Source organism: Temnothorax nylanderi, unplaced genomic scaffold (genome assembly GCF_030848795.1).
Source record: "Temnothorax nylanderi isolate EJ_2023f unplaced genomic scaffold, tnyl_v1.0 TNYL_tig0132_pilon, whole genome shotgun sequence".
Classification (NCBI taxonomy): Eukaryota; Metazoa; Arthropoda; class Insecta; order Hymenoptera; family Formicidae; genus Temnothorax; species Temnothorax nylanderi.
The window spans coordinates 1-21,127 of NW_027249194.1; the positions used below are offsets into that span (position 1 = coordinate 1).

General features: G+C 36.3%; 2 protein-coding genes across 2 annotated transcripts; both read left to right on the top strand.

Moving 5' to 3' along the window:
- The first annotated feature begins 26 nt into the window (after nt 1-26).
- Nucleotides 27-7,097, top strand: Syd (JNK-interacting protein syd). Its single transcript, XM_071713923.1, has 12 exons — nt 27-100; nt 181-237; nt 314-649; nt 730-909; nt 1,980-2,027; nt 2,340-2,544; nt 2,617-3,515; nt 3,663-3,882; nt 3,994-4,279; nt 4,351-4,548; nt 4,650-4,739; nt 5,468-7,097. Exons 1-12 carry the CDS (start codon nt 45-47, stop codon nt 5,596-5,598), a joined length of 2,706 nt encoding a protein of 901 aa, XP_071570024.1. The 5' UTR covers nt 27-44; the 3' UTR covers nt 5,599-7,097.
- A 1,044-nt stretch (nt 7,098-8,141) lies between these two features.
- On the top strand, nt 8,142-20,018 carry Cat (catalase). The gene is made up of 8 exons (XM_071713925.1): nt 8,142-8,365; nt 15,720-15,894; nt 16,352-16,493; nt 17,056-17,206; nt 17,362-17,541; nt 17,632-17,823; nt 17,904-18,140; nt 19,220-20,018. The coding sequence occupies exons 1-8, from the start codon at nt 8,303-8,305 to the stop codon at nt 19,622-19,624; spliced, it is 1,545 nt and encodes a 514-aa protein (XP_071570026.1). The 5' UTR covers nt 8,142-8,302; the 3' UTR covers nt 19,625-20,018.
- The last annotated feature ends 1,109 nt before the right edge of the window (nt 20,019-21,127 follow it).

Genomic DNA, 21,127 nt, shown 5'->3' on the forward strand with positions numbered 1-21,127 from the left:
GTTTTGTTATGTTATTATATATTTATCTGTTTTTTTTTACAGGCATGGGAAAAGAAGTAGAAAATCTTATTATGGAAAACAATGAATTGCTAGCAACAAAGTAAGTTTTTCATTTTATTAATAAAGTAACATATCTTTAGTGTGTATTTCAATAGTCTAACATTAAATATTTTCTTGTAGGAACGCGCTTAACGTTGTCAAGGATGATCTAATTGTCAAAGTGGATGAATTGACGAGGTATGTCATTATTAAATCCTTTTAATTGCAACATTAATATAATTTCTAGATATTATTAGAAACTTTAACATTCCAGTGAGCAAGAAATATTACGAGAGGAGGTTCGAGGTTTACAGCAGGCGCGTGAACGATTGCGGCAACGAATTGTCGCCCTCGAGGAAGAACTGAAGAAGGTCAAGGAAGAAGCAGAAGCGGCAGCTAAAGCGACGAAGAGCGACGACGAGGAGGATGTGCCTCTCTCTCAGAGGAAGCGATTTACACGCGTGGAGATGGCAAGAGTGCTCATGGAACGAAATCAATATAAGGAACGATTTATGGAGCTCCAAGAGGCTGTCAGGTGGACGGAGATGATAAGAGCTAGCAAGACCGATCCTTCCAGCATCTCGGGTGGAAAGGGTTCAGTGTGGAAGTTGTATGTGTCTATCGATCCAATGAACGAAAACGAGGAAGGAGCTAGACTAAAAGAAAATTAATCTGTCCTTTTCGTTTCAGTTTTAGCAATCTCTTCACAGGCCCGGCCGATCGAGGGACGTTAGTGCGTTCCGGGCACACGTTGCCGCATGTACGGTACAGTGCACCGGCGAATCAGGTCGTTCCAGCACCGCCCCTGGATGCCATGCGTAGACGTACGTTGAAAAGTCGCCAAGACTTTCTCGACCAAGGAGACACCATGTGAGAAATCAATCAAATTTTACTACATGCACGTAGATATGTTACGTCGACTTGACACATCGAAACCTGCCTAATTTTAATATATTAGTTAGATGTTACTTTCATTTTCTTTTATCATTTTATACTTCTTTTTTTCCTGATCTGATCATCATTTAACGATCTTGAGTTCGTTTTCTTTTCCAAGGAAAATATCTCTCGCGAATATGTAATGTTATACACAGGCTACAATTCAACGCGTAACCTTGGTACTCTTTATTGTCAAAATAGTGACGAACATACAAAAGGTAATATTATTTTATAATCATGTGGGGCTGAATAATGAAAAAGGAATTTAGTATGACTTTCTGAATTGCTCATCTTTGCAGATTAGAATCCTCTTTGGTCAGTTGGGATCCATAATCTTTTGTCGCGATTCACGATATTAGTCTCAATTGCGCTAAAAAGGCGTGAGTCTTTTTGAATAATTTTAGCCTGTTTTACTGGCAAGTTTGCGCGCATTGATGTACATGTATTAACCAGTTTTTGCTACATTCTGTAATCTTTTTGGCTTTCGATGAGTATCTAGAGACGAAAATTTTATTGGATCCGGGCATATCATCGATCAAAGTGAGAACAATGTAGCGTTTTGTGACGCATCAAGATTATTCTTCCTATGTTCTGTTTTGATTACTGTATATTTAATTCTATTTTTATATTTCTTTACCAAATTACTCGTTGATCAAGTTTTATTGTCAAGTTTTAGCATGGTTTGTATATTACGATGATATATATATAAAATTTGTTGCTCATAAAAGTGCAAGAGTTGCACTAATTAAGCTACTAGATAGATAGATCAATTTTTCATAGTAATATGTTTGAACAAAAAAAAAAGAAAGAAATACATAATTTTGTAAATACGAATTTGTACAATTTCTGGAAAAATAATAACATGCGATCATTATTGATCGAAAGAAATAAATGAAGTTTTGATTACGTTATAAACTTTGCCTTTATTTCACTCTTGTTACTGCGCTTTTGGTCTTTTTGTTGTTCGGGTTTCGTCCTTGCCTCTCCCTCGTGGCGTTGTCAAGAGATACCTGGTTTTTCTGGCTTCGGGTGGGGTGCTTATTGGTCAGCAGGTAAATCTGTTCCGCTCTACTTCTAACTTTCGAAGTACGATAGAGAGCCCATAGATATATCCGTATCTAACATACGTATCCTATATGTCAGTAAATTTACAAGAATGAGACTATTGTCGGCTGTGAGAATCGGTGGAGATGGAACCAAAATGATCGGAAGATGTGTATGGTGAAATGGATGGTCGGATGGACAGTCAACAGTCACAGTTTACTATTTGCTAACTCGGAAAAGTTGCAACGATTTTTTCCCTTCTCGCGCGAGACTCTGTGAGCGTACGATAATTAACGTAATCATTCGTGTCGTCTTTGCAGATCGTCCGAGAAGCTCGTAGCGAGACGCGCGAGCGAGCGAAGAGAACAATATCGTCAGGTGCGGGCGCACGTTAAAAAGGAGGACGGTCGTCTGCAAGCTTATGGATGGAGTTTACCGGGGAAGCCAAGCGCTCCCGTTAGACAACCTCCCGTCCCAGTTCCGGTATATTGTCGACCGCTGCAAGAAACCGAGCCAGGCATGAAGGTACGTGTTATATTATCCCGTTTCTTGATGAAAAAAGATCGATAAGCGAGAATCCACTGTTGATTTTGTTAGATTTGGTGCGGCGCCGGTGTAAATCTAAGCAGTGGTAAAACGCGTGACGGCGGATGCATGGTCGGCGGAAGCGTGTTCTACGCGGCCGAGGCCCAGGAAACGAGCAACACGAAGGTGGAGGCTGAAGATGCTGTTGAGCACCTGGACAAGGAGCTTCAGGAGAACGAGAACCGACGGCTCGAGGCGGAACGGTGGGAGCAACAGCTCAGCTCGCTCGTCTGGATCTGCACCTCGACGCAGAAGATGTCCAAGGTTACGGTGATAGACGCGAACAATCCGGCGGACGTTCTGGAGGTGTTCAACGTTTGTCAGGGACATCTGCTCTGCATCGCGAGCGTGCCTGGTGCCAAAGAAAGCGATTACACGCAATCCTCGAACGAGAATTCAATCCGCAATTCGGCGAACGGCACGGCGAATGACAGCGAGAACAACAACGGTGCCTGCGAGGATGTCACGAATGCGAACGAGAACGACGAGCAGAACGGCCAGAGGAATCATCAGGACGCCGAAACCGCTGTCGATAAAAATAAAGGCGAATCTGACAATCAGTCAGAGGATCAGGCCAACGAAAATACCGAAAAGTCTGCCGAGGATCAAAACTCCACGAACGAGCCGCAAAGTCTGGAAAGTATAGACAGCGAGACCGCAAACTTGGGAAAGGTAAATTTCGTACGGTGCAATGCCGAGGCGCATCCTTCGCGATCGAACGACAAAAATGCCGCGAACGAGGAGGCGAAGGAGGAGATCGTTGAAGAGACACCCATCGAGAAGATGTCGTCCATACAACCGACCATGTGGCTCGGAGCTCAAAACGGCGCGGTGTTTGTTCATTCGGCCGTTGCTAAATGGTCGATGTGCCTGCACTCCGTGAAGCTGAGGGATGCAGCGTTAGCTATTGTGTACGTAGCTCTTTTGAGTAGTAAGGACCGTAGCATACAAAAAAGGAAACTTAAGTAAGAGGAAACTTAAACAAGAATTTGATGCTGTAGTCATAATTGGAAGATTTGTGCTGACGAGAGATTAATAGAAACCTCTCTTCTCATTAGACACGTGCAGGGCCGAGTTCTGGTCGCTTTAGCAGATGGAACTGTAACGATATTCCGAAGAGGCGCGGACGGGCAATGGGATTTGTCTCAATACCACGTGATCACCCTCGGTAGCCCTCAACATTCCATTAGATGCATGACCGCGGTTAGCGGAAAAACAGTATGGTGTGGATACAGAAACAAGATTCACGTGATCGATCCTATTTCGGTGACGCTTGAGGTACAGAATTGACAAGGAGATAATTCTTAAAAGGATATGACATTTTAATACGACAAAAAGCATGAAAATTAAACTTAACAAGTTAATAAAACTAAAATTTCTATTTTACAGTGCACAGTGGACGCGCATCCTCGCAGAGAATCTCAAGTGCGGCAATTGGCGTGGTTGGGTGACGGTGTGTGGGTCAGCATCAGGCTCGATTCGACGTTAAGACTCTATCACGCTCACACGTACCAGCATCTCCAAGACGTCGACATAGAGCCGTACGTCAGCAAGATGCTCGGCACAGGAAAACTTGGATTCTCCTTCGTGCGCATTACCGCTCTGCTCATTTCCTCGAATAGGCTGTGGATTGGCACTGGTAACGGAGTAATAATCTCAGTGCCGTTGTCGGAGAGTAAGTAAAGAAACAGCACAATATTTTCATTCATTGGCACTCGCTAATTTTGTAACACCGTGGTGCTGCAGGTGCGGGTGGTTCAATGGCGGTATCCAGAGTGCAGTCAAGTAACAACAAGAGCGATGCCCCGGGAGTCGGTGTCAGGGTCTTCGCGTCGGAACGAGGCGTCACACCGGGAAGTTTCATACCTTACTGCAGCATGGCCCATGCGCAGCTTAGTTTTCATGGCCACAGAGACGCCGTGAAGATGTTCGTCGCTGTACCTGGTGAGTTTCAAAACGATCAATATCATCTATATGCCAATTATTATTTTTTCTCAAGTGAGTTTTTTTAAAAGATTGATAACTTTAAATCAAATCGTTTCTAGGTCATGGTGGTCAGAGCGCGGTGACGGATGGAACGCAACCTGCGATGCTCGTTCTCTCGGGCGGTGAGGGTTACATCGATTTCAGAGTTGGTAAGCAAATTTTTGTAATGGTTTGCAAGGTATGCCATCTTAATTACAAATTCTAAATGAACTCTGAAAAAATGTACCGTTATAAGAGATGAAGTGAATTTTTATCATTATTATCTTTTGTTATACGAAAATTAGTAAAGATTTATGAGTTGTTACTTAAATTTGAGTTTAACGAGTTATTGCAATTTTAGCAGATGAAGCTGAAGACGAGAGTGATGTGGCAACACACCTAATTGTGTGGCAGATGGTCAGGTATGCCCCCAGAGAGAAGCAAGAAGCGTGATTGATTTCTATGTCTCAATTTGAATGAGCATTTCTCTGTCCTGACGAATGTCACTATTAATCGGTGCATCCTTTACTAACAAAACAATATTTCCCACTGTTGCACGGTAGAACAAAGTTCGACTAACAACATCATTCCTATAATCTTTGCATATTGAATATACATACAATATATACATATGACTGTGGGGTGTCTCGAATTTCTACAGATTGCTTGCGTATTTATCGCACATGTGCAAACATCAAAGTTTAAAAACAAGTATATGAAAAAATTTAATATTCTGATTTTTTAAAAGCGATAGTATATCATATATCTTATTCTCTGGGGGTTGGGCTTTCCCATCTATCATGCATTATCTTGTAGAAAACGCGACTTGTGCCTGTTTTCTCTCATTTGGGGATATCCATTCGCTGTCAATAACACTTACATTTTAACTACCTTTCAGGTGATGGAGAGGATACGGATGAAACCATGGACCGATCGAATACCACGGTCAGCAACGAAGAACACGGTGAACAGAGTCATCTGATTGTGTGGCAAGTGCAATGTCCCTTACCGATGCCAATCAATGGCTAGCCTATGGACGGGATGGACAAGCGTGACTTGCTGGATGGTTCAACTTGCAACATGGCATTACATATGTCGTCGATGGATAACCGGATCATGGATTATCGGATTATGGATAGTGAATCATTGATACTCGAGCGAGCGATCCTCGTCGCTGCGAACTAATGTGTGCTACCTACACTTAGATATACTAATATAACAATTGTAGCAGAGTTAATAATTCCCAAAGTAATGATCACGATTTTTCATATTAACAGAGCAGAGACGATGGTATCAAATCATAAGTTTTTCTGAATCATGAATCAGTTATCGCGCGATATTCTTCCATAGCAGAGGTATATTTATCGTGTGACGTTTCTTGCATGCATGCGGGCAGAAATTTTCGCAGGGTTTATTAATTTTATCGACGCAAATCATTGAAATCATTTTTAACTCCGATGTTTAATCATCTCTCGCTTTCTTGTTGAGCCCGCGCATTCCTTAACTTAAGCCTGCGTACGTAGGATCAAATTGTTTAAGTGACATGTGCCGGAGGGTTTCTCACGACGAGTGTTCATTTTTACAATATCACGTTTTACGAATGGCGGGGTGGTAGCGTTATTTCAACTAACCATTGTGATAATGCGACGACGACATTACAACGCGGGACGGGATGAGTTTCGAAGCTGCCGTTGCCACATTGCTACAATAAAAAAAAAACATTTGTTCAAAGTACTTCGCGTTATGTACCTGTCGCAATAATATTTCTCAGTCGCCGTTATGTTATACACGCAGTACGCAGAGGATGCGTACAGTAAGGTGCGTGCAAACTCAGGCAGATTCCTAGGCGTAATGTAATATTAATTTTCCGTCGGAGAGTATATTATTTTCCAGACCTAATCGATTTTCTTCGCGTACATCGTGTCGAACATAATGATAATATATATATATATATATACATATATATAATTATTATATATATTCTTCTCTTCTCTCCCCCCGAGCAAGCATCGTTAGATCGTGCTCGGCGAAATGTAGCGGTTTACACGATTATTAGGAGCGACTCGCCAATGATGTAAATAACATTAAGATGTTTATATATAGCGTCGTTATGTAGATCTGTTATTTAATTTCCTTTTACGGACGAGCAGCGTTATTTTACAAGTACGTAATACCTGTAAAATCCTCTATTCTTGCATACTTTAGCTCACCCTCGGTATGCTACCAAAGAAGTGGAACGACGATCAGATGATGTTTGTATTATTTACAACGAGAATTATGCTTAGAAGAGGAATGTTTTGCTCTTTGTCCTTTTTAGCTCTCAGCCGAGCCAACTGATATCCGAACTAAAATGAAATTTTTGTAAATTCCCACAATGAGGCGGCGCGATTTAGACGGCAATTTTTAGATACGTGCGATAAGAGGGCTGCGCATTATCGTGCGAGCTGGCTTTTAATGTCGAGCTCGGAATTGTACCTGGCTCAGGTGGCGTTGTAACGGCATTAATAAACGAAGTTATGGATATGAAACATGAATTCTATTTTTACCGAACAAAATGCAATCTATCAGTAACTTCAGCGAACTGTCAAGCTGTCCGCTTGGATGTGCTTGGACGTGCTTGGACTCGTAAATAATTTTGTTATCTTTAACAACACTCTGGACGAACAGTGATAATTTAATCAGTATATTTTAAGGTACATTTTTTAATCATCGTTTTACATTCATCTCTCGCGCACAAATGCATATTCTGTGTTATTTAACCTGTGATTAGAATGCTATATATTTTTCTGTTTGCTTTATTTAAATTATAATAAAAGTAATAAAAAAAAGTAATAAAATAATCGTCGCTTTATACAAACGTTTTGACTTCAAGGAACGTAAAATTTGTATAAGTAAAGTACTCATGAAATTTTTACATATTTGATTCGAGAACATTTGGTTTTTTTTAATGTTTACTTGAAAGTTATAAACTGCTTTTATTTTTCAAGATAAGTATAAAGAGTTCGAAAATATGCAAACAGATTCGAACCTATTTGTAAAATACTTAATCTCATCACTAAATTATTAAGATATTATTTGATAAATTAATCGTAGTTGATCGAAGAGAGAGAGAGAGTCGCCCTTTTTAGACGATATTATTATGTTAAAACTGATTTTACGACAAAGCTGTTCGAGTTCAAATTGACCCACGCATAACGCAGTATATTGCAAGGATATCTACTATTAAAAAAATTCAAATTTTAGAAATAAAGTCAAGAAATATTGATAATAAAAAATTTCTTTTTTAGAAGTTAATAAATTATGCGATGGGTCCAAAGTAATTTTGAATAATAGTCTATGAATGTTAAAATCTCTATATTTAAAATCGGACTGTAAATACCGCCCTATATAGGATCGATCGCGCGACGAATCGTACCGAGGTATGCCGAGGGCGCGTTCGGACTTGGGCCGGTTTCTTCAAACAATCCCGCTCCTCCGTCGACGTGAAGTTGCCGCGAATCGCGCGCGCTCCCAGTGCTCCCACCCATCGCCATTGTCGTCCACTACGTTCAGTACGTTCCGACTCCGGCGCGGACATGATAAAAGCTCGCCGCCGTCGCCACACTCGCCACTGGCCAGTAGCCGCAAAACGCCGGAAGACTTGCTTGTAAATCGCGTCGTGTTCAATTCCGCGCCTCCTTGCGCATCCTCGCCTGGACGATTTTACGGTAACTGCAAGAAATCGACCGTCGAGATGGCCGGCCCGATGAGGGATCCCGCCTCGGAACAGCTGAACGATTACAGGAGGAAGTTGCAGGTAAGGAAATCTCGTATCTCTCGCCTCTCTCGCCTATACGCAACATATTGCGTAGTCGGTAGTTGACAGTGATGCTCATCGCTCAATCCTCGTCGTGTCCGTGTCACGCAAGATTGATTGCTCGTCCGCAAAGATAAAAAAACAAGCTCAACTATTTCAGGAGTCTTGTACTTTCGTGTATTTTAACTTTCTTAAGGGGACTGGCAGTGAGATTTATCGAAAATTAAAGATTTTTCTGAGAATTTATTACAAAGAAATGAATTGAAACAGACTTGTCCCGTAACACAATGTTTATTAGGATTATAAAATCAGGATTAAATTATAACAAACAATTTTTTTATTAAGTTTATGATCCTAATAAACATTGTGTTAAAGAACAAGTCTCGCTAATAGTTCCCCCAAAAAACTTTATTTTCGACAAATCTGGCTGCCTAGTCCCCTTAACGTCATCGTTATCTCGTATGTATGCGTGAGCTAGTCAATGTTTATCGAAGCGAGGATGACTCGGCTACTTACAATAGACGCCATAGTTGTCGCAATAGCTGTATTAGAAACATATTGGTTTTTCAGCAAAAACGAATATGTCTATTGTGAGTAATGAATTAATTAGCATGTACAATGTCTGCAATGACGTTCGTTTTTTATCGATATGCACGCATTGAATGCAATAATTCGCGTTTAGGCAGTTGCGGTGTAATTGTAACTGTGTTGTAATTGTAATGTTGATGGAAAGTAGATCTAAGTATCTAACGATATAAAATTAATATATTTGAAAAATATTACATTTACTTGTATTTAAAAAAAGATTGCAATTTTTAGCACTTCTTCATTTTTATTTTATTTCTTCCGTGAGATGAAAAAATTGAAAAGGAAAACAAAACAGATGGAGACTTATCTCTCTGCTTGAAATGCTAAATTTCTCTGATAAAATTAATCTAAATTGTATCTGTATTAATTAATGATAGTTGACGATTAAAATTTGATACTTTTTTATTTTTATTTTATTTCTTCCGTGTCGTAAAAGAAGTAAAACGAAAACAAAATAAATGGAAGTTTACTTCTCTGCTTGAATAAAGTTGAGATTAAGATTATCTGAGAAATTTAGTAATTCTGCGATTGGGAAACGTCGCTTGTTATGTACATACATACAGGATTAAGAATGCTTTAACTACTTCAACACATATAAATACTTTAACGTGTATCGGAGCGTGAAATTTAAAGCTTTCTGTTTAAATACTCATCGATTATTATTTATTCGCGAATGTAAATAGTAACACTCCACTTTCGAAGCAGCAGAGATGATATTTTGTAATCATGTCAATCTAACGAACAATGATAATATAATAATAATTAATAATTAATAATATAACAGTAATACTATATTTTTCGAATAACCGACAATCGTGATGCGCGAATATTTAGATAAGAAACGTGCGTCACGAGTGTGTCCCAATATGTGCCTATATTCACGTTTATCAACCCTTTATTTAACCTTTATTTAGTATATTTTATCGAATCTTAGCATATAGTGTTTGAGGTCACTGATTGTATATCTGAAATCAAAATTTAAGAAGTCGAGTTATGGCTTATACATAACTAAAATTTTATACGTAAGAGTTTTTAAGCTTTTTATTTCAAATCTGCAGTTAAAATTTAAAAGTTCAAAACAGAACAAGTATTGAAGAAATCTGCTATTTTATAAAGAAAAAGTCTCGCTTCTAACATAGTCCAGATAATAATGAGGATGTAGCGAGGAGTCTTAAATGCAAATTGCAAATATAACGTTTCAGCTAAATATAAATAATTTTTTAAAGGACGATGGGTAAAATGGACTAATTTTGGCCTAAAAAGTGTAATGTACAGGTATAATACATGTGTTATACGTGTACCTTTACATTTTTTATGCCGTGCCACGTGCTGTGGCATTTAAAATTCCGTGTATGTTTATTTACGAGCGTTGCACGGATATTCACTGCAACAATGTTACTAACTGTTCTTACGTTATTACGTAATAACACTCGCATCGGATAGAACGTTGTGACGTGCAAAAGACAGGTAAAAAAGTGGGACAGTCGCATTAAGTAGAATCGTAAACATGATCGATTAAATGCATTATCCTACATACAGGTTGTTCACTGAAATGCGCAGACACGCGCATTAAATAGTTGCGACATATTGTCACGATATACGTTAACAAATAGAAGAAAAAAATTATTCAACGAAGAAATTTCGTTCAATTGATACTGCACATTTTACTCTGTTTTAAAGAAAATCGATTGAAACTATGTATAGGTATTGACGACGTCGAATTATTGCGTTTTATTTCTCGGAAATATGTACACTTTTGAAGCTTTTCATTTAGTAGGACTTTCTGCGTTTTAAGGAGCCACTTAGGCTTCAAATATTCATTAAGGAAGAAACGAATGCTTTAAAAAGTTAACCTATCGACTTCTGTACTTCGGCTCGGTTACCTTGTATATTCATTTAATGATTACGATTCGCTAAATTAAAAACAAAGCTATTAACTTTGGTTTTATCATTTTAATTCTCTTATCTCTTGCATAAGCGAAATTTTTACTAGATAAAATACACGACTCGCAATCGCGTATTACATGTTATATCTTAATTATCTTATATCATCCCTGATAACGTGCGAAGGTTCGAAAATATTATGTTATCCGATGTGGCACAAGCCCGATATCATAATTTGATATTTTAATTCCCGCGATCGAGATCAATACCATCCTTTATTCTTGAGTTAATTCTTTGAAGAGCTGTATAAGTTCCGCAAAGTTTAATATCTAATATAATTATAACTCAACGAGTGCTTATGTTGATTCTATAATCTTTATGATAAAAAATTGACCAAAGCGTTATCGATTATACCGAAATATTTGCGATAAATATCTACGATAACTTCTTTTTAAGTTTCTTATATGGATTTAGTTCCAAATAGTCTATGAGAAAGAATCGTGTCCCGAAATCGCTTAAAATTACAACTCTTGTGTTCATTTCTATATATCAATAGAGATTAACTTCAATTCTTTTAAAACGAGAAAAATATAAAGAGGAAGTTAAATCGAGATTCAAGTTAATCTATATTGTAGAAATTGACATTAAAATGTTACTACTAAAAAAAAAACGCTAAATATAATACATCGTCACGTTTCACTTTTCTTTGACATATATCAGGTGCAAAGTATTTAAATACAATATGTTTGACACAGTTTCGTTACGTTGGTATTTCTATATATGTACACCGATGATAATCACCCATTGTGAGCTGAAAAATAAATGTGCACGATAACAGCGATACAAGCTATCAGAAGGATTCAAAGTACGCGATTCCATCAAGATGCGCGTGGCCGTCGATGTGCACACGCGCAGTAGCTTCCACAAATACTGTTCACCTATTAATAACTTTCTAATAATTACTTTAAGATCTCAACGTTCCCAATATAACTAACATTCACTCTATTATCGCGATATTTTCATGAGAATATACAGGGTGTTTATCGTAACGGTCCGCGCAATTTTTGTGACATTTGCGTAGTTTAAAAAAAATATTGTAAGGAAAACATTTATTTATTTCAGGCAAGCTGTAAAAAATTGCAAATATTTTTTTATAAAATAACCCAGGTAGCAAGATGACGTCTTAATGACGTTAGAGACGTGTATGACTAAGTCTGTATAAATTGTATCGTGATTAATGATATTCCTCAGTTTGCATACATTGCGCAAGAATATATTTGCTACGTTGTCGAAGGCTAAATCATACTTGCAGAACGAGCTCGCAATATCGTATTTACAGCAAAGTTGCGCGATAAATTTTATTGATATAATTCTGATCGATATTAGAGTGTCAGATCTCTCCGATCAATTTTGTATCGTTTTAGAAATTTGTTTCGTTTCGAAGCATTAATTCCGTTTTAAACATTATCAGTGTCCTAAAAACGTCCGACAAAATGCTAATGCTTCTTTATGTCATGCTTATCTGAGGCTCAGAAGATGAAAGCGCTGTAGGTAATAAGAAAATATATTGTCAATATGGAAATTGATACGTATATGTATAATTTATTTGAAGAAATTTCAATGTCACTGCAGACATGTTTTTGTATTCTGGAATGTAACATATATACGAAGTATTAAAATATTAACTATTTTACACTAAAAAAAATTTATTATTTGCAAGAAATAGATTTCTTTGAATTTAGTTTTCTTAATTCAAATAAGTATTGGGTAGATTTAAGAAAACATTTCTCTGAGTTTAAAATATTTTAGAATCTACCTAATATACTTCTTTGAATTAAGGAAACTAAATTCAAGGAAATCTATTTTCTTGCAAATAATAAATTTTTTAGTGTATATATAAAAAAATTACAAAACTCTGTTTGCAACGCAAGCACACCGACAGAGTTATAGCTCTTATCATAAGAATTCCTCATGTCACGATTTAGATAATATAAATATTGTAACTTTATGCGAGATGTGAGTCCTCACGCAAAAAAAACTCTTGTTTCGATAGACGCGTTTTTGCAGGAATTTTTGATATTAAAATTTAATTTGGATTTGAAAACTCCATAAGATGTCAAGGCTCCGGACATAGCCGGGGGGGGGGGACGTTCGCTCGTCAGTCAAAGATTTACATTGTTTGAAATCCTGAGGAAAAGGCAAGAATTATTAGAACGTTTAAAGTGTTTGCTCGCACGCAATCGTAATTTATCGCTACACGGCGCTCTTGAGATTTCTCTGTACTAACATTCGCTAACGATTCGCAACCTTTGCCGTGTAGCTTCGGACATTTAATCGTAGAAAATATGACTGCAGTTATTATGACGTCCGTAGATGTGATTAAGAAGCGAGAGTGGCGTCATTAATTTTTGTTTAATTTAGAATGATTTGTATTGCGAAGTAAATTATATGTTTTAATAAGATGTAATTAATAGATATACGGTTAAGAAAATAACTAAAGCTGCGTCACTGTGGCGTGATGAAGTGCAGATACGGATAAGTTAAAAATATTGTCCGGACGAGCAGCATTTTTCTCTAATCACATCTATCAGATTAAACAAATAAAATGGAAGATTAAACTCTCTCAAATCGTTTTATCTCGCGATATCAGCGCGACACACCTCGTCGTAGCTCGTAGCGCTCAGGTGAGGTCTGTCCGAGACATTTGAAAAGGAAAAATGTGCTTATCCGGGCGTAATTTACATTCTAAAAGACCTAGCAACGATACAGTCGAGTGCATCGAGTCGACGACGACGATTTAAAAACAATATACGCTGTGTCACGTTAGAAAGAAGTTCTCAGACATTGCGATACGTCCGGCGCGCAATTGTCCGTCAATCTCAAGCCGTGAAATCGCATGGTTAAGCATTCTTCGAAAAAATAACCGATATACCTCTGCATTGCAACTTAATAAACGTTCCGCAGATTAACTAGTAAAAAATAGAAATTAGTCACAATTTCATGCGATGTCCTTGGTTCTTGGTATAACCGCGACTTCCTGAAGTGATAAAACGGATTTCTTTCTTAGACCTTTAGTCAGTGGTAATAATATTATTTATTATTTAATACCATGTAATAAAAGATATACATATATGTGTTGTTAATGCGATGTATATTTACAGTATTTAAAACATATTTAATATCTGTGTCTTTTATATGTCTATAACAGGCAAATTTTCAGTAGAGAGTGTAAAAAGTAACATGGTTAGTATTACTAACACTCTTATTAGTATATATACGACATTTATTACTGTTAGTATTACTATTATAGTACTTTAGTATTATTAGAACTACTAGCACTCTGTTATTAGTATGATGTTAATATAAGATCAGTTATTAGATACAATTAATGTAAACACACTTTAATTAACAGATATATTGTCTATAAGATTATTTCTAAAACATAATAATATATCAAGTATTGTAACATATCACTATAGCTCTAATGAATTAATCATAGAAAAGAGAGACGAAGTTTACATCTTATGATTATCATTTGCAAACTGTTAAGTTTGCAATAAGCCTTGTTAAATACATATGATACAAAAAGAACGATGGTCTTTGTGACAGTATGATTTTTGACAGCTGCCAAAAATATTTATCACGTAGAGGGATTTATGTGCATCGGAAAGATGAATCATAATTCTGGAAACATCATTCTCGGAGTATTACGTAATACAACATCTGCGTAACTTAGGGTGCTCTTTGCGCTTAACATGTTCTAGTCCCACAGTTAGCTACTGACTTGAAGTAGCTTGCAGCAATTGCTTGCCCAAGATTAGCGTTTTGTAACTAAAGAAAGAAAAAAAGGGAAACGATAACGTTGCGAGCAACAGGGTGCAGCGATTATGTCACTGCTGGTACTTTAGTCGTGGACGATAATTGCCGTAACGAGGCGACGAAGTGGGTCGCCGGCTCTCAGATGATAGATATAGAATTTCGAAAGTGCCATTCTGGCGAATCCCGCACACCTATGATCAACGGGCGAGATTATTTCTATCGCATTAAGATTTTATCGCGATGTTTATCGTATAAAAAGCTTTCGCACTCGCTTCCAGATTGTTCATTAGCGAAATGAGTAGTGACGAAGGTTGTGCGGGCCGACGCGGTTTCTTCCTTACATTTTGGAAAAAAAAGAAAAAGTCTAATCAGGCGCGCAGGAAGACTTCCGACCCTTCCGACTGTGTAACGGAGCATTTATACAGTTGCTGCTAAGATGATTAGTTGTGGTTAAATAAGCTAATACGAGCCGGCAAGCGTGGATGTCGAGACACACACACACACACACACCCAACTCGGTTGCCTCTTATATAATTATATATTTTACTTACATTTTAGTTGAAGAGTAGATTATTTGCAACATTGATAGTACTGCATCATCATACGAATATCTGCGCTTGCCATCTTGTATTGACCAGTTTATTTTTATTTAATATCTTTCCAAAACGTGAGCCAGCTTTTATTTTAAAAAGAATTAAGTTGTTCGTTTAATTATATAATATATGTATACTATGCATAGTAATTAAAATCCGACAAGCACCATGCATACAATTTCTCAGACCTAATAACGTCGACCTAATAAAGAATGTTGCAGTAATTAATGATAAAATATATAAAATAAAATCTTACGTAAAAGAGATATGATTAAAAAATAGTTTTTATTGGAATAATTTTTAATAGAATTCTATGAGCATTGTGATACCATGGTTTTAGTGAAATTGATCAAATCTGCTAACAGTTAACGGAGTTTGTCAACATTCACGAGTATCACGTTGTAAAAGCAAATTTATCTGACTGATTATATCAGTCGACTATTTATAATTCTCAATTTATTTTTTTACAGAATGAGCCAGCCGTGTTACGAACTGCCAATGGAGCGCCCATTGCTGAGAAGCAGGCCAGCCTCACGGTTGGTCCGCGTGGGCCCATGTTGCTGCAAGACTTCGTTTACCTGGACGAAATGTCGCATTTCGGTAGGGAGAGAATTCCCGAACGAGTTGTGCACGCGAAGGGAGCCGGTACGTTCTCTAATTTTCGATACTTAAAGCGTGTTACACATCTTATCATTGTACTCAACACACACAGACGTCCACATAAATTCTGTTCCTAAAAAGATTTTTTTTATTGATATATATATATTTGAAATAAAAAGTATACATATTGCATAAAATGTATACATATTGAATTGATCAGTTATAATATAAAACTATTTATAACTATTAAAAATGTTCACCTAAACAGTCGAGAGTTTGAAGCTCGATTATTTGAAAAAATTTGTAAAGTCAAAAAATGGATATTTTTAATAGTTATGATTATTTTTATATTATGATTGGTTAATCATTCAATAAAATATTTATGAAATAAATCCATTTTTCTTGGAATAGAATTTATAGCACGACCTATGTACATAGGTATCTTATCTACCATTTTTATTATTATCATAATCATTAACTTTATAACTTTTTCTTTTTGTAGGTGCGTTTGGCTACTTCGAAGTTACCCACGACATCACCAAGTATTCTAAAGCCAAAGTGTTTTCCAGCATTGGAAAGAAGACTCCTATCGCTGTAAGATGCTCCACCGTTGGTGGTGAAAGCGGTTCTGCCGACACTGTCAGGTAATAAATAGAGAAAATGCCAATGCTGTATGATAGAATATTATTTAATTTTGATACCGATGATTTAATGAATGTTCGAAGAAGGTAACTATGTTTCTCACTTGCCTTTTTGCACATCCAGTGTATGGCAATTAGGTTTTTCTGCATAAACTGGAAAACACACATGAAGTTACATTTTATTTTGACGAGTATATTGAGATAAATACTGCAGTATTTATTATGAATGTTTGCAATACCTTTCTTGTGTATAGGGAATACATACACATGAATCGTCTTTGTGTCGCCCTAGTTAGTTACGGGCGTATCTACATCTATATATCACACTCCAATGTTTTTTGCAGTAGAGTAACTTTTTATCATTTCAATGTGATGCAATCGGGAACATGATTCACAAGGATTTCGCGCTGCACTTTTCAGAATTACGCTTTACTCAGCTAATGCAACTAATTCGAGTGGTGAAATATGCGCGATAAAAATAGAACGCAAAAATTCTTGCGTACGTTCATCTGATTACTATCAATCTACTTATTAAGTATATTCTGTTTTTTTTTTTTTTTTTTAGAGATCCACGTGGATTCGCCGTAAAATTCTACACCGAAGAGGGTATCTGGGATCTCGTGGGCAACAATACGCCGATCTTCTTTATCAAGGATCCTCTCTTCTTCCCGAGTTTTATACACACGCAGAAGAGAAATCCGGCGACTCATCTGAAGGTTCGATCGAATTTAAAATGATTATTCACAAATTATAGTTTAAAACTTTATTTCTATTATTTAAAATAGCATTCGTGTAAAATATATTTCTTAAGTTATAAAAGCTAAATTTTATATTGTACTACAAAGCCTATATTAATAAAAACTTTTTTCAGGATGCTGACATGTTCTGGGACTTTATCTCCCTCAGGCCCGAGACGACGCATCAAGTTATGTTTCTCTTTAGCGATCGTGGCATTCCCGACGGATATCGCCATATGAACGGCTATGGTTCGCATACGTTCAAGCTGGTAAACAGCAAGAATGAAATGGTCTATTGCAAATTCCATTACAAGGTGTGTCTTATTTATTAAACCAGAAAAAAGTAACGTGTTATTAGATCTATTCATAATAGTTGTCCGAAAATAAATATTTAATGATTTCAGACTAATCAAGGGATCAAGAATATCCTTGCGGAGAAGGCCGCCGATCTCAGCGCTTCCGATCCTGACTACTCGATCAGAGATCTTTACAATGCTATTGCTAAAGGCCAAAATCCATCCTGGACGCTCCATATCCAAGTGATGACAGCTGAACAAGCAAAGACCTTCAAGTGGAATCCGTTTGACCTGACAAAAGTAATTATTCTCTAATCCACTCGATATTCTAGTTTAATAGATATTCTTTTGAAAACTATAAATAACATATTTTCTTACAGGTGTGGCCGCACAAGGAATATCCGCTGATACAGGTGGGCAAATTGGTGCTGGATCGCAATCCCGAGAACTACTTCGCCGACGTGGAACAAATGGCCTTCGATCCGGCACACATGGTACCTGGTATCGAGCCGAGTCCCGATAAGATGCTGCAGGGTCGACTCTTCGCCTACGGCGACACTCATAGGCATCGCCTGGGTCCGAATCATCTTCAGTTACCAGTGAATTGTCCGTACAAGGTAACGTTTTGTAACATCTCAGTCTTTAAGATGTTTTTTAAACATACGTGCTGAGGTCTTAAAATAAACTATAATGGCTTGGTATTTTTATCAGCTATGATAAAGTTTCTATCCTTTCAGAAAGAAAAATATAAACATTTATCCAAATGATAGTTTTCAATCATCTTTATTCATTTATAATAAAAAAATTACTTTTAACAATTTATAACTTTATGTTTATAAGTTTATATGTTTTAACAATTCATAACTATATGTTTATTATGTTTTATCAATTCATAACTATATGTTTATTATGTTTTATAAATATGTATATGAAATCATATTAATATATAAAAAGATTAAAATCTTGTTATATTTATACAGTATTTTTAGTTATATGTTTAACAGTCAATTTACAATAAAAATTGGATATTACTTAAGCAATTAATAATTGTGATTTAAGCTATTACAGGTGTCACTCGATTGTGATACAATTATTTACTAATATTTAATTGTACTATTACATTAATATATGTATACAGGGTATACGGCATTTAAATTGAGACATTCGAATATCTTGAAAAGAAAGCATTTAAAAGAAAAATGTTTCAGACGAAAGGGAACAAATAATGGTAAAATCAATTTTCGAAAAAATCGATTTTACATTTATTTGTTTCCCTTTAGACGAATACAACTTTCGTCTGGAACATTTTTCTTTTAAATTCTTTCTTTTCAAGATATTCAAGTGTCTCAATTTAAATGCCGCACTCTGTATATTGCTCTGTTTATATGTATATCAAAAACTATTTATAATATTAATATTATTCACGATTAATATTAGATACAATAATTATTAAAATTTAAATGTCAAATAAGGAGCTCTAAGAGTTTTATGTACATAAAACATCTTAAAAGATAAGAGAAAGCACGAAAGTCTTGCGTTGGCTCTCAGAGAGCTCCTTATTTGACATTTGAATTTTAATCTTCTGAGTCATTATATTCGGTTTAATAATTATTAATCATAATTAAACAAGATACAATTAATCAAGATACAATATTTACATAAATTTTTCGACTAATGCAATATATTGATTTTGTAGGGGATTTCCGCTACGATGCACTACCAACGGGATGGTCACATGTCAATACACAACCATGGTGGCGCACCGAATTATCATCCAAACAGCTTTTCTGGGCCGAAGGAGTGCCCAGCCGCTCGCGCGCCGCCGTTCCATGTGAGCGGACATGTGGACCGTCACGATCCTGTAGATGAGGATGACTTTGGTCAGGCTACTATCTTCTGGAAGAAGATTCTCGACGAGCCAGCCAAAGAGAGACTGGTGCAGAACATGGTCGCGAGTTTGTGCCACGCCTCGACATTCGTCGTCGAACGGGCCGTGCGAAACTTTGCTCGAGTGGACGTCGATCTCGCTCAGAGATTGACGGACGGCTTACGCAGCTGCAAAATATATATTAACGCCTTGGGAAAATCGGCCAATCTCTGAAGAGGATATACTCGTCTCTCTCTCTTTTGTTTTATACCATAACTGTATAACACGTACTAAATGTTAAATACGTAATTACGATATGTTGCACTTTTTATTAATCGAACATGGTTGTCAGATCTTTGCCGAAAATCTTTCTTTCTACACTCTTTAATCGATATTTTATTCTACAGTTATTGTTTTATAATATTAATACTATTTTACGAGGGTGTAGGTCTAAAGCTATCAATGGTGCCTTTTTACGTAAAAACCGAGCATTATTCTATTATTTTTTAAGATACTGCGTGACTATTGATTGTAACGATCTAAACATCTTTAGATTTTGTGGCTCTTTTAAAGAAGGGATGTGTTGGGATTTATATGTAAATAAAACTGGAAATTCTTACAAACGAGAGTATTGTACTCTGATATTTCTGTACCGTTCCTGGTTTGCCTTATTCGTACAAAAGGATAAAAAACCGCCTGATTTTACCTTGACGCGAATTCAAGGTAGACGGCGGTGAGTCATGCTGCCAATTAGGGTAACTTGTGCGACAAAGCCATTTCGACTCCATTTAAACTGCATGCAAAATGCATTCGCCTTTATCCGTCGTTCCGGAGTCGAGCTGAACGTTTCGTACGTACAATTTACAAAAGGTACGTTATTACTCAAAATTTCCTTTCTTTAAAAAAGTAGATAAAAAAGTCTGACATTTTTTTCATTTTTCAAGATAAATACTCAAGAGTATAATATATAATAGTATATATATATATATATTACTAATATATTATTATATATATATAATAAGTTATAATTTAATAAGTTAATAATATATTACATTTATTATACATATATATATATATACTCAAGAGTACATATATGATAAAAAATAAAATATATATGGATATGAGAAATTAGCTAAGAGCTATTTTAAACTTCGATTAACTTAATTACTCGGCGATTAATTTAGAATACAACGAAGTTTCTAACTGTTCATAACTTCTATAATTCGTTGTCCATATAAAACAATTCTATTCGTGTATTTGATAAGTCAATCATTAAAATTAATCGGAGTTTAGTCCAAGTCACCCCAAAAGAGATGAATTTAAGGAAAACATTTATAAGATTCTATCGCATGACTTTAATTATTTTATTTAATGCTATACGAATTTAAATCAATTATATTTTTTGACATTTGTCTTTTTATTCTTTCTCCATTTCCAAATCCAGATATTTTTTCTTTTTAATAGTAGAAAATGCAAAAAGTGCAGTTAAATCAATTCTATTCCTATCCCTCTTTAATTGTTTTCATTGCACCTTGTACACCTCGCCTTCGTTTTTCGTTTCTCTCCAAACACACGTACGTCTCATTTTAAGATAGAAAACGGTGCGATCGAAGAAGTGTTAAATCGAACGGACCCAAAAATCCTCTTGCAACTTTTGTATTTTTCCTTAAATTTAACAATGCATTCATCTCTTTACGGGGAAAAGTGCGGCTCGAAAAAAAAAACAGAGATCACGAG

Bases quoted from the DNA above. Each gene is read 5' to 3' on its own strand.
- Syd (XM_071713923.1), top strand. From the start codon at position 45: ATGGGAAAAGAAGTAGAAAATCTTATTATGGAAAACAATGAATTGCTA. The intron at 650-729 runs GTATGTGTCTAT...TTTTCGTTTCAG, and splicing joins AAGGGTTCAGTGTGGAAGTT to TTTTAGCAATCTCTTCACAG. The intron at 4,549-4,649 runs GTGAGTTTCAAA...AATCGTTTCTAG, and splicing joins GATGTTCGTCGCTGTACCTG to GTCATGGTGGTCAGAGCGCG.
- Cat (XM_071713925.1), top strand. From the start codon at position 8,303: ATGGCCGGCCCGATGAGGGATCCCGCCTCGGAACAGCTGAACGATTAC. The intron at 17,207-17,361 runs GTTCGATCGAAT...AACTTTTTTCAG, and splicing joins ATCCGGCGACTCATCTGAAG to GATGCTGACATGTTCTGGGA. The intron at 17,824-17,903 runs GTAATTATTCTC...ATTTTCTTACAG, and splicing joins ATCCGTTTGACCTGACAAAA to GTGTGGCCGCACAAGGAATA.